This window comes from Astatotilapia calliptera, chromosome 18, assembly GCF_964374335.1.
Source record: "Astatotilapia calliptera chromosome 18, fAstCal68.1, whole genome shotgun sequence".
Classification (NCBI taxonomy): domain Eukaryota; kingdom Metazoa; phylum Chordata; class Actinopteri; order Cichliformes; family Cichlidae; genus Astatotilapia; species Astatotilapia calliptera.
In genome coordinates, this window is record NC_137439.1 from 29,744,974 (window position 1) to 29,757,935 (window position 12,962).

A 12,962-nucleotide genomic window follows, 5' to 3' on the forward strand; every position below is an offset into this window, starting at 1 on the left:
TTTTCCTCCTCCTTTGGCCTTGATGGTGATGGAGGGCCAGCTCTGGCCCAGCACGGCCAGACATATCAATACAGCGCCCAGCAGAAAATATAAGCAAAACCTCAGTCCAACTCCTCCTCCTTCCCCTCCCTACTCTCACATCCACATACATACATCTTAACAGCAGACGCTTTAAGGAGTAAAGACAAAGAGACAGCTATCCATGCGACAAAACCTTGTGCCAGGGCACCATCTGCTCATCCGCTCAGTGGAAGTGGTAACTTCCAGGGCAGTCAAAGACAACGCAGGAAGATTGAGGAGACGGGGCTCCCTTTTGACCGCTGTGAAAGAGCAAGGGAGTAAAGTTTGAAACAGAAAGAGTCCCGGCAGAAGGCTACCAGCCGAGCCAAGCAGTAGCAGGAAGCGAGCGCCTTGTGTGTCCTGAGATTTACGGTGACTGGTCCATCCACCAACCACCTGGACCTGCATAAATAAATTTAACCAGACAATTCAAAAACGGGTATTGCTGAGTGGAATCAAACGATGAAGGAGGAAAGACCATTTCCGCCCTCTGAATAGAGGCAAAGATGAATAGACTGAGTCACATGATAAATAACTGCATAAATTCAAAATCATCTTCTGGATGAGAACATGGTCTAACACGGAGAGACGGAAAAAAAAGAGCTCAAGGAGAGGGAGGGAGGGAGGGAAAAAACACAAGTGACAGTTGGCGATGGGAGAGCAAGATACACACACACTTATCTGTTGTTGCCATCTCTAAGACACAATTGGCATCACTGTCCACAAATGCTGAAGACAACAATCCCAGCCATGAGAAACTGTGTGTGTGTTAGCTGCTGTCTGCCATCACTGCTGCAGGTGGCGTACGATCTACCTGCAGCTCTGTGCCTCCATTACGCTTTTCAATGTGTTAAATCATCATAAAGAAGCAGTTTAAGTAAAGCACTCACTGAGCAGTACAGCAGAATGGCTTCAAACGCTTTGGGTCGACAAAATTCAGTTTAAAGATTACAAATGATAGAATTTTAACTTCTCTCAGGTGAGATGAATAGCTAAAGCCTGCACTGAAACAGTACAATATCCTGAATTGATCCATTCACTTTACTTTATTATTATTAGCCTTCAAACCGCTGCTGGCTGCGAGGAGTAACTACAGAAACACTTGATTGATACTTCAGTTGTTTCCTCTATACTTGCCTGCTGTGTGCGTGAGGTCTGTAACTTCCTAGTGGCCACAGAGTGCCACTTACATCTCAGTTAAATGCAGGCACATGTAGCCAAGAGTATTCACATCTACCTCTTGACACAATCATTTAAAAATCTCCTGTTGAGCTACAGCCAAACACACAGAACTTTTTGGTTTTCTTCCCCCCCCCACAAATACCCGGCAGTGCCAAAGCAATCAAACAACTGACTGGCTATCTGTCACTGAGCTGTAAACTCTCCAACACAAACAAACAATTTTTGAAAGCCAAAAAAAATACAAAATTATATCTCCATCCTCCAAGCACCTTCAAATGTTTGTGCGGGAGAGACGCTGATAACGGCGCCCTCTTAACTTCAGACGGTGTGTTTGCATTTTAGCGGGGATATACATCTTAAAAGGATGCGGCAGTGAGAGAGACAGAGAGAGAAAAAAATGTCAGCGGGGAGGAAAGCAAGGCTTCAAACAGGCAAGAATGTCAGATGAGAGTTGGAGCTCAGTTATCGCCGTCTCAAGACGGACTAAAGGGAGAAAGCCAGAGAGAGAGAGAGAGACGGAAGGAGAGGTGACCGGACTGCCAATGACGCCAAACCTCTATTTAAAGCTTCCCCAACAGTGTAGGCCTGACACTGACACATTTACCTCTTGGCCTCATGTTTTATCAGCAGCCACCTCCTCTCCAAAAACAAAACAAAACAAAAAAAAGTGAATCCACTTTTACTGTTTTCAGCTCTTGCAGAGATCAGATAGCTGGTGAGAGTGTGCTGAGAGGAGAGCTTCTATGCCTGCAAATGAACTTTGGGGGCTTTTGGGACCGTGTTTAGTTGCTAATGTGTAGTTAAGCAGTGCCATTGTGAACAGCAGGGGGTGACAGCTCCGTCTCCTGCACATAAACACCGACAGGATAATCACCCTGGTGGGGAAACTGCGGCCGTTTTTTTTTTTTTTTTACTCAGCGAAAAACCTGTGAATCCTAATCCCAGGTTACAAATTTCAACATAAAAACGGGAGAAAAAGTAGGAAAGTATGAGCACAACAGCCTACTTTTGAACACATAACAGGTTAGAGTCCTGTGAATGATCCCCTAGTGAAATGAAGCCAAACCACCTGGCCTCCAAAGGGGAGCCAGAGGGTGACTCAACTGGTGGTCCAGCAGCTGCATCCCACCAGCGGCCTACAGCTGAGATGTGTTTGCATCCGCATGTTACTGCTTTTAAAAAAACACGAGTGTGCGCACACGTGTTTACTGAACAAAAATGAAACTTACCAGGATCCCAGCAAACTGCTTCTCTTCCATCCTTCAGGACCTCGTCGGCAAAGATCCCCTGCCTCTCTCTCTCTCTCTCTCTCGCGCTCTCTCTCTCTCCCTGTGTCTGGGATGGACTCGTCTGCCTCTCGCCCAGCAAAGTTTGGAGTTTTCTGAGGTGGTCGAGGTTCGCTGGAGCGTCTTCACCCCCGTCGCGTCGCTCTCTCCGTCTCTGTCTCCCCTTCTTCTGTGCTGCTTGCAAGTGTAGCTGAAGTGGCGTCGCTGCTTTGTGCTAATTCTGCCCTAATCCAGAAACTTTTCTATGCTGTGAAAAGAACACGTGACAGGCAGAGAGGGGTGGAGGGAGAACAGGAGTTGGGGGGGAGAAAGGGGTAGGGTAAGTGGGGAATAGGGGGGGAGGCAAAGCAACACTTTTTTTTAGTTTCTTGTCCCCTTTGGCCATGTTCAAAACAGTTTGTCAGTCTTAGTACATGACCTGCTCTGAGGTCAAAATTTTTAAAACCACACATCAACTGTTTATGGTGAGAGTTAAAGAAAAGGTGGGAATGTAACTGGTAAAGCATCAGTTAGTGAGGATGCAGGCAAACAATTCAGAAAACATGTAGTGACAGATTTGCTTTTTTTTTTTTTTTTTTTAGCAAAGCAGCTGCCATAACAAAGTGCCCTTTTGTGTAAAGAGATTAACTGTTAGGGAAACGTTTAGACTGCCCACTGACTACTGCTGTATGGAAGCCAGACTGGGAAAAGAACACTCAGCCTGGATCTGGAAGAAAAGTGGCCGAAAATACTTTGGATTGAAAAGTTTCTGAAATGTGCATCTGGGCACTTACCTTTCACTGCATCCCTGCACGCATGTTGAGAGCAAACAACATCAACAGTAGTTTATAATAGATATACACCTATAAATACTACAGCTACAGATTCATCTGCAGCTGTTTCTGCTCATGAATTAATTACTGATTTGGTCTACCAAACCTGAAAAAGCCAGTCTTCCCAGCAGCTTATATTTCTCCAACAGTCCAAAACACAAACAGATATAAACTAGACATCCCTCAAATCTGAAGTATGTCTCCCTTTATTTGGCTCAGGGAATAAAAAAAAACAAAAAACTTCAGTATACTAAAAGCGTTCGTGAAAAAAGGAGAGAAAAGGTGGCCAAATATAGCCACTCTTTACTGTTACAGGCATTAAAAAAAAAAAAAAAAAAAAAAAAATCCCCCACACATGTACACATGTCACATACACGGGAGCCTACAGGGACTGGAAAAAAATGCCTCCCCCTGGGGTCAACCATCATACGCATCATGATGCTCACTGATAAAAAGATGGGAAGAAACAAAACGAGGTTAAAAACGGATCCTTACCATCCACAATATGATGTCTGAATAGAGAAAAACCACACAACCAAAACACAACCTTGTACGTGAGGAAAAGGGCTAGCAGCTCGGCCGTGAGAAACTCACTGACACAAAGGCTGAAGTCTTTGATCAAATCACCGTGCTCTGGCTCCTTCTCACTGGCTGGGTAATGTATGTACATAAGGTAAGAGTTGAGCCAAGCCTATTGGGCAATCCAGGGAGGCGTGTCAGCAAGAGGTTACGTCCAACTTACTCTGAAACCTGACGTGTCTGTTGGCCCTTGTGAGGTAAGTAGCTTCCAAGCACAGACTGCATAATGTCCCACGGTACCGCCTTGTCCCTAACATGAAGTAATCTTATCAATAAAAAATAAAAAAATGCCAAAAACCGTCTGATTATTGTAAATGTGAGAACTTTTTATTTATTTATTTATTTATTTTTTTACATGAAGTGTTTTCTGGTTTTGAACTTTATATTACTTTCCACAGAGGAGTGGATTAATGGATTAACTGAGAATGAGAATTATGTTATTTCCTGCCCCATTCACCACTAAGTTGCTTGTGAGGGGAAAAAAAGCAGAAATATCCATAACCAATGAGCTTGGCAAGAGGGGCTCAGGAGGTGAATCTTGAAGATAAAAAAACAAAACGTTTTTGGTTTGGACGACGTTGGCTCTTTAGAGAATTTAAACATTTCCCTTAGTAAAAAGACAGGCTGCAGACTGAACACTAATACGTGCCCCGACTACACCACAAAAGGCCAAGGATGATGCAAAGTATTTTCAGAGCCGACTGCTTACACAGCATTAATGATAAACCCGGTAAGAATGAGCTCCTCAGCCTCTGGTTACCTCTCATTTCTTCCACCCTTGTATGTAAAATTACTTGGACATCTAAGGAATATTAAAAAAAAAAAAAAAATCAGTTATAATGATGAATATGAGCTTATTGTGCACACTGACATTTTTAATTTGAGGTTATTCACGACCAAATTAGAGGGAGGGTTTAGGAATTACAGCACTCCAAAAGTAATTGGAAAGTTGACTGAAAAGCCATTTCGTGAGCAGGTGAGTGCTATTGTTTAGTTATTTCTTCATAAATTAAACAGGTCAGGAGTTGTTTGCAGGATGCATCACAACATCAAGTCCAAATAAAGAACACTCTCTAAGAGTTCGACATATCACAATCCGAGTCTACAGTACTGAGATGTTGTATGAAGAAATGCATAGGAAGTTACTATAAAGAGCAAAAGAATCAAAAGCCTGCAGAATAAAAAGGGGTCAACTTTATAAAACATAAAAAGAGATCATTTCTGGCACAGAATTATCTTTAAAAGCTGTTTCAGTACCATTCAAACTGATCTGTATGCATGGCCATACAGATCAACAGCTCTTAGTTTGTTTGTCGGTTTCCAATACATGGTTCCTGGTTGATTTCTCAAGGTTTACATTCTCAGGTTTTCCTATTTTTGCAATTGAGCTTTGTTCCAAGTTATAGTTTTGTTTATACTTAATTTCTTAAAATCATTTTATATTTTGCATTTTGGCCTCTATCAAATAAACTGTTTCCCTTTTGTAGAAACCAGCCTGCATTTTGGGTCCTCAACTTCACATAGTCTTCAGGACCTACAGACAGTGACAGTATGGTCTGACCAGGCACAGCCCCAGCAGACACAACCTGTTTACATTAGAGGAGTTCTTCTGTTAGGTAGCCAGGCTCCATGGATAATGGTTTTCTGCATTCACCGCCCAAAAGAAACAAGATGTTCAGATCCAGACTAACTGGGTAGTTTGTGCTACTCCAGATTATGTGGATAATCCAGAGTCTGTGCAGGATGCCTCCGAGACTGTGCCTCAGCTGGTGACTTTCATTTGTCCCGAGCCTCTGGTGTATCCGAAGCCTGAGCAGGAGCTGCCAGATCCCGAGCCAGTGCAGACTGTGTGCCCTGCACAATCCCAGCCAGAGGAGACTGTGTGCACTGTGCAGCCCCAGCTTCCAGAATCTGAGCCCAAGGGAATTGTGTTGTTTGACCCCGAGTCTGAACAGACTAAGATTGAGCCAGGATGACTCTTTTGTGAGCGGCTTCCAGCTCATCCACCTGACAGTCTCCTTTGTTGAGAGTCATCTGCTGATCATCTGTTTGGCCTCCAGAAGGTCTCTTTGACCACTACTGGACTTCAGATGGTCCCTGCCTCTGTTGTTAGTATCCTGCCATGAGGGGGTCACCCTCATTCGTAAATGCCAGCCTCTAGAGGGTCTTCGTCTCCATCACTGGCCACCTGGCCAGAAGTGGCGATATAGCCCCCAGAACACCTCAGTCACCACTTCTGGCCACCTCTGGAGAGGTCTGGAGAGGTCCCACCTGCGGGCCAGCCTCCTGAACTGCTTGGTCTTCAACGCTGGGCCCCAAACAGACCCTCAGAAGCATCCTCCTGCTCAGCTCTGCATTTGGGTCAAACTCCTGAGCGAGTACTTACAAAATTAAAAGTCTTATTCGATTTTTTACAAGGCTACTTTTCAGTTCTAATAGAGTTTTTTTGTGTTCATATTATTGCGTGAGTAGAGTCTTTAATCAATGAAAACATGAGTAAATTAATAAGTAGTTAATAGAGGTAGAAGCTGAGGATGGACACTTTTCAGCGACGGCAACTACAAGACCCTGGTGAGTAGCAGTGTCAGCCCGTCTCTCCAGTCCAGAATAAAATACCTCAGCATTTTTGCTGTCAGAGGATGAAGTCCAACGTTTCTTTTTTTGCAAAGATTAGAGAAAAATCAAAGATTTTCACACTTGTGCCCAAGTACATGCACTACTTTTATGTTGAAAACAAATGCATGCTAATACATGAAACTAAGATAGCTAACATGATTAACAATATAAGAAAAAGAATCTGGATTTCATTGTGAATTCCCAAATGTAAAAGAGTAGGAGGCTGCCTGAAACTGTGCAATATATAGTTTGCCTTAAAGCGTTGGGTTGGGACAAAATCCTTCTCAAACAAAACCCGACACTCTGGGCCTCTCCTTGCCTTGATTTATGACCTCTTGACTTTCCATATCTTTAAATTTAAATAAGTTCATAAAAGTGACAGACGACTTATGACAGAGGTCATGGCAAAATAACAAGTGAGTAATAATAAAGAGGGTTCAAAAGTCAAGGCTCAGGGTTTGCTCTTTGCTTTCAAGTTAATTCCATCAAACTCACAAAGCAAAAGAAAATGTAGTTAATATATTTCAAAGTTAATCCACTTATCCTAAATGCTGCATTAGAATTATGCTGTTTATCAAGGTGGGGGGAAAAAGCCATGATGGCCCTGGATAGTTACACATTAAACACTATGCATAGGCAGTTTTCTTTTTTTGTTGGGGCCCCATTGATCTGGGGATAAAACGGCCTGCTGAGTCAAAGAATTGGAAGGAACGAGGTTCACAAATGACAGATAGTTTGTTGTAATTACATTTTTGCTGAGCCATCGCTTCAGCAAATAAAAGAGCTAAGGTGGATCCACGCAAGAAGAGCTCATGAATTACTTTCCTTTATTTACCAGACAGATGCACCACCAGCCTCCTGCGTGAAACAGTCACACAACCTGTACTTGATTTGTACACATCTACACTGTAGCACTGTGAGACACGACGTACAACGCAGTGGATTTAAGACAAAACAGCACCCATTATTATTGTTTAGAATGCATCATATTTTTGCAAATCGGCCGTGTTTACTTTCAATAAAGTCAATATGCAGCAGAATGATTGGAGCTCCACAAGCTCCGTTTTGTCATAGCAGGCAGTCTGTTCCTCACAACTAAGACATTGTGAGGGTACTCAAAACAGCGGTAACTATGCTTGGGCCTTTGTTCAGCATCCAGTAAATCGAGCCAGCAAACTATGCATTACTTGTGGACTGCAGAAAAAAAAAAAATAGGGATTCTCACAATAAGGCAATGGCATTGGGAATGAGAAGATATGGGATTTGTGAAGCACACAACGTGATTTATTATTTCTGTATTGTGGCATTTAAATTATATCGTCTGCTGTTGCACACTAGTTTGAGTGGAAGGAGACTGCTGCAAAAACACAGAAACATATCATCAATAGGAGCAAATCTCCTGCCAAGACAACAGGTAAAATTAGTGCTAAATATAGAAATGCAGATAGCAGAGAAAACCTTTTCTGACGACAATCAGTGAGAAGCAGCTGGTACAATAAAAACACACACAGGCATATACATACCTGAAGAGGGCCTGACCTCTCTTATCTTAATGGAATGGAGACTTTGGCCCAGAGATAATAACGATTTAAAGGACCACAAATACACATCGCTTTACAGACATATGCCACAAAAGAAAATGCTCACATGATCTCATGTCATATGAGAAAGGTTGTATCAGTGGGTAATTAAATATCACTCTAATTACTGTGATCTATTAAGTGTCTTTAAGGTACACTTATTCCAGTACAGTAAAGTATAAATTTTATGCCCCTTTCTCTAATTCCCTTGATTGTGAGGACTTTAAAATATCTCATCATTAGCATACATGTCTGCATCAAAGGATTTGGGTAATCTGGAGAAATCTTGGTGTGCAAGAGGTAATGCCAAAAATCAGTATTGAATGTTCATGATCTCTGCACCCTCAGGTGGCACTGCATTTAATAAACAAACAAACAAACATGATGACTGAAATCACTGCATGGGCTCAGGAACACTTTCGCTTCATTGTTTGTGAACATAGTTCACAGTGCCACCCACAAACACAGGTTAAAGCTCTAACATGCAAAGAAGAAGCCATATGTGAACATGATCCTGAGACACTGCTATCTTCGCTGGGTCAAAGGTCATCTAAAATGGACTGAAGAAAAACCGGAAAACGGTTCTGTGGTCAGATGAATTAAAATTTGAAACTAGAGATGGACCGATCCGATATTACGTATCGGTATCGGTCCGATACTGACCTAAATTACTGGATCGGATATCGGAGAAAACTAAAAAATGTAATCCGATCCATTAAATATCACGAAAGCACCTCACAAAACTTGCAACACGCCGTAACTCACCTCAGAACGTTAGCACGTCGGAGCAGTATGCATCACGTGATAGAGCGGCTGTGGCATGCGGGACCTGTCGGTGGTCTGGATAGCATTTGGAGCTTCGCTAGCAACCCGGCATTTCATCTCCGACAAAGTTATCCCGAGAGAAGTAAAGCAAGTGTGTAAGTCCATCTCTGAATGTTTGTAAAGCATTCCTGCATTAAGCTTAACAAGCGACTGCCTCTCCTGCTGCTACTTCAATCATGAAACTGCTTAACGATCAGCTGATCGGCTTTTCTGTCGTGAGTCCGTGTCTCTAGTTTGCTTTTGGCCTATTTTGCACCAGAAAGAGGAAACCAGCGGCTGAACAACAGCAGCACGTTTAAGCTTGATCAGCTGTTGTTAGAATTTATTTAATATTACTTTCTACTCCAGGATCTTTTCTACGTAGCTGACGGCTGTAACTGAGCAGGGGCGGATCTAGCAAAGTTTAGCGAGGGGGGCTAATAGGGCATTATATATATATATATATATATATATATATATATATATATATATATATACACACACATACATACATACCCTAGTAAGCTATAGTACTTTTTCCTTTGGGAAGGTACCATCTGTGCAGTCTGCAATTTTGTTGAAGAAAGATGTTGAATCTATTTAATATTTCTTGAAAAATAATTGATTTCTGTGCATTTTTTTTTTCACACTGCATCAAATTAAGGTTGATTACGTCGATTAAGCATCATGAGGTGGAGCGTGAGGGGTGGTTCCCTATTTTTTATTTATTTATTTTTGTTGTTGCTGGGAGTTGGAACCCTATTAGTTAGGTTGCTTAATATTTATGCTAAGTACTCTTTAAAATACCAGAATAGGGAGGATGGTGTAGGTTTAAGTTTATTAGATTGATCAGTATTGCTGAACTAGGAAATTTTTTTTTTTTGCATACAGGTATAACAGAATAGCTTTAGTGTAGTTGTTGTTTTAAACTTGAGTATGAACTTATACAAAATGCAGCAAGATATTTAAAAAACAGTTTTGTTGATTAAAAAACACTATATCGGATTCATATCGGTATCGGCAGATATCCAAATTTATGATATCGGTATCGGACATAAAAAAGTGGTATCGTGCCATCTCTATTTGAAACAGAGGCCACATCCTCTGGACGACGGGGACAATCTGTCTTGTTATCAGTATTCAGTTTAATAGCCTGAATCTCTAATGGTATGGACGTACATTAGAGCAGCGGTCCCCAATCCCCGGGCCATGGACTGGTCGAATTTTACCGGGCCGCGAGAGTTGAGGTGGGTGTGAAATTTATGGTTTTCAGGTTTTTTATTGTTATTTTTTTTAAAATCGTTTTTATTGTTAATCTTCTTTTTCTTGGTACCGGTACTAGTTTTATTTTGTTGTATTTATCCGTGACACCTTAAAGGCCAGTCCATGACAATGTTGTCGGACATAAACCGGTCCACGGGGCAACAAAGGTTAAGACCGCTGCATTAGAGTCTGTAGAATAGGCAGCCTACACATCTGGTGGATAGCCACTGACAATTAATGCTGAAAGTTATATGCAGGTGTTAGAGCAACACGTTCTCATCCAAATTACTTTTTTTTTTTTTTTTTTTTAAGCGAAGGCTTTGGATACTTCAGCAAAACAATGCTAAACCCCATACAGCACCCATTAAAACAGCATGGCTTCAGAGTCGGAGAGTCTGGGTGCTGAACTGGCCTGCCAGAAGTCTAGGCCTTTCACAGCTAAAAATATTTGGATTATCATGAAACAATAATTATAACAAAGACGAAGAACCATTGAGCACCTAGGATCTTTTATCAGACAAGAATAGGAAAACATTCCCCTCCCAAAGCTCCAGCAAGCGGTGTCCTCAGTTCCCAGACCTCTATGGAATGCTGTGTGTGCTGGGAGGTGGAAAATGGTGGAGCGGCCACAGCGTTTAAGGATTGGAGGAATGGCTGTTACTTTTACTATACTATTTTTTTTTAGTCCTTTATTTATCCAGGTAAAAAAAAAAAAAAATCTCACTGAGATTAAAAATGTCATTTCCAAGAGAGACCTGGCATCATACTAAAAGATAAGAACGCAATGCTGAAATGGAAACTGCGTCAAGGACGGAAACAACTGCATTATACTGCTGATACAACTTGAACTCCTGCCTCTGAGTTGTCATTTTCTGAATTTTCAGTTTGTATCTCTTCTTGCGTCATCTGTGTGTTTATTGGTGTAGAGATATTTGTAGCAACTGTAGCCATCCTTACTTACTCTGTCACCTGTGTTTTGTCATACAGTAACTATATGTTGGGACTCCTTGTGATTGTACATCTCAAGCAGTTTATGATAATAAATAAACTCAGTCTCTACTACTTCCCAGCGTAAAAAGTGCTTCAAAAAGTGCTTTAGTCTGACTCCTGAATGAATGAAGGTAAATATTTTACATTTTGATTGTAGGAGATGCACTGAGGCCAGGTGAATAAACAACTCACTTGCAAACATGCATTAATGAACAGGAACACAGCACAGTATAAAGGTGAAAGCCCTGTTGAATTAATTTGTGATAAGCCTTGAAACATCTTTCTATTTGTTATATTTCTTCTACAAGCTGCACTGAATTTAGATGAATAAGAAGGGTTTTTTATTTTTTTTTATTTTTATTTTTTAGGCGAAAAGGTTTTACATTATTAGGAATGTTGCGCAACATGAGTGTGAAAGCAGTGTTATCCTTACATGAAAGTGTAATAAAAAAAACAAAACTGTAAAATAATCATGATCTCTATATTGATCAAAAATAATCATTTTGGTCATAATCGTAAAGCCCTACCTACTGACCATCAAGTTCTCTGAAAATAGCATCACCATTCCTGGAAAACCCCTCAAACATTAGTGCAAAAACAGTAAGTCTTTGTTGATCCCTCATGAGTGGATGAAATATACAGGGTTGGCCATTTATATGGATACACCGTAATAACATGGGAATGGTTGGTGATATTAAAGCCCTGTTTGTGGCACATTAGTATATGTGAGGGGGCAAACTCCTCAAGATGGGTGGTGACCATGGTGGCCATTTAGAAGTCGGCCATCTTGGATACAACTTTTGTTTTGTCAATAGGAAGAGGGCCATGTGACACATCAAACTTATTGGTAATGTCACAAGAAAAACAATGGTGTGCTTGGTTTCAATGTAACTTTATTCTTTCATGAGTTATTTACAAGTTTCTCTTTGTTCACAGCCATCGACATGTTGAACAGGTTAACACGTGAGGAGCGGATCGAAATTGTGTTGATATCTGGTGAACGCAGTAACCGGGTCATTGCAGCAGATTTCAATGGAAGACATCCTACGAGACCACCCATCTCCCATGCTACAGTTAGCAAACTGGTTGCTAAGTTTCGTGAAACTGGTTCAGTGTTGGATTTGCCAAAATGTGGACGCAAGAAAACTGTCACTAATGAAGAAAGATCAGTGGCTGTCCTAGCTTCATTCAGCAAGAGCCCACAGCGTAGCACTCGCTGCATGTCACTGGAGAGTGGCATTAGTCGAACATCCCTTCGGCGGATATTAGCTACTCACAAATGGCACCCTTACAAACTCCAGCTACTGTAGCATCTCAACGAGGATGACCCAGATCGGCGCACAGAATTTGCAGAATGGGCAAAACAAAAATTGGAACAGGACCCTCAGTTCACGCAGAAGATTTTGTTCAGTGATGAGGCAAACTTTTATGTGAATGGTGAAGTTAACAAACAAAACCACCGCTATTGGTCTGACACTAACCCACATTGGGTGGATCCCTCCAAGACTGTTGGAACAACAAAAGTGATGGTTTGGTGTGGTATATGGGGTACAACGATAGTGGGTCCATTCTTCATCAATGGAAACCTCAAGGCCACTGGATATTTGAAATTGCTACATGATGATGTGTTTCCCTCTTTATGCACTGAAGCTGGCATGTTCCCTGAGTTTTTCCAGCAAGATGGTACACCACCACATTATGGGTGCCAGGTACGAGCATTCCTAGATGAACAGTTTCTTGGAAAGTGGATTGGTCGTCGTGGGCCCCCAAGTTGAATGGCCCCCAAGGTC

At 41.6% G+C, this 12,962-nt stretch overlaps 1 protein-coding gene across 1 annotated transcript in view; it reads right to left on the minus strand.

Moving 5' to 3' along the window:
* slc6a9 (solute carrier family 6 member 9) overlaps window positions 1-12,962 on the minus strand; it is a 78,870-nt gene that overhangs the window by 59,152 nt on the left and 6,756 nt on the right. The window contains exon 2 of the mRNA XM_026148786.2: window positions 2,472-2,775. Coding sequence (XP_026004571.1) covers window positions 2,472-2,501 — 30 coding nt within the window. The 5' untranslated portion in view covers window positions 2,502-2,775. The remainder of the gene's footprint in view (window positions 1-2,471; window positions 2,776-12,962) is intronic.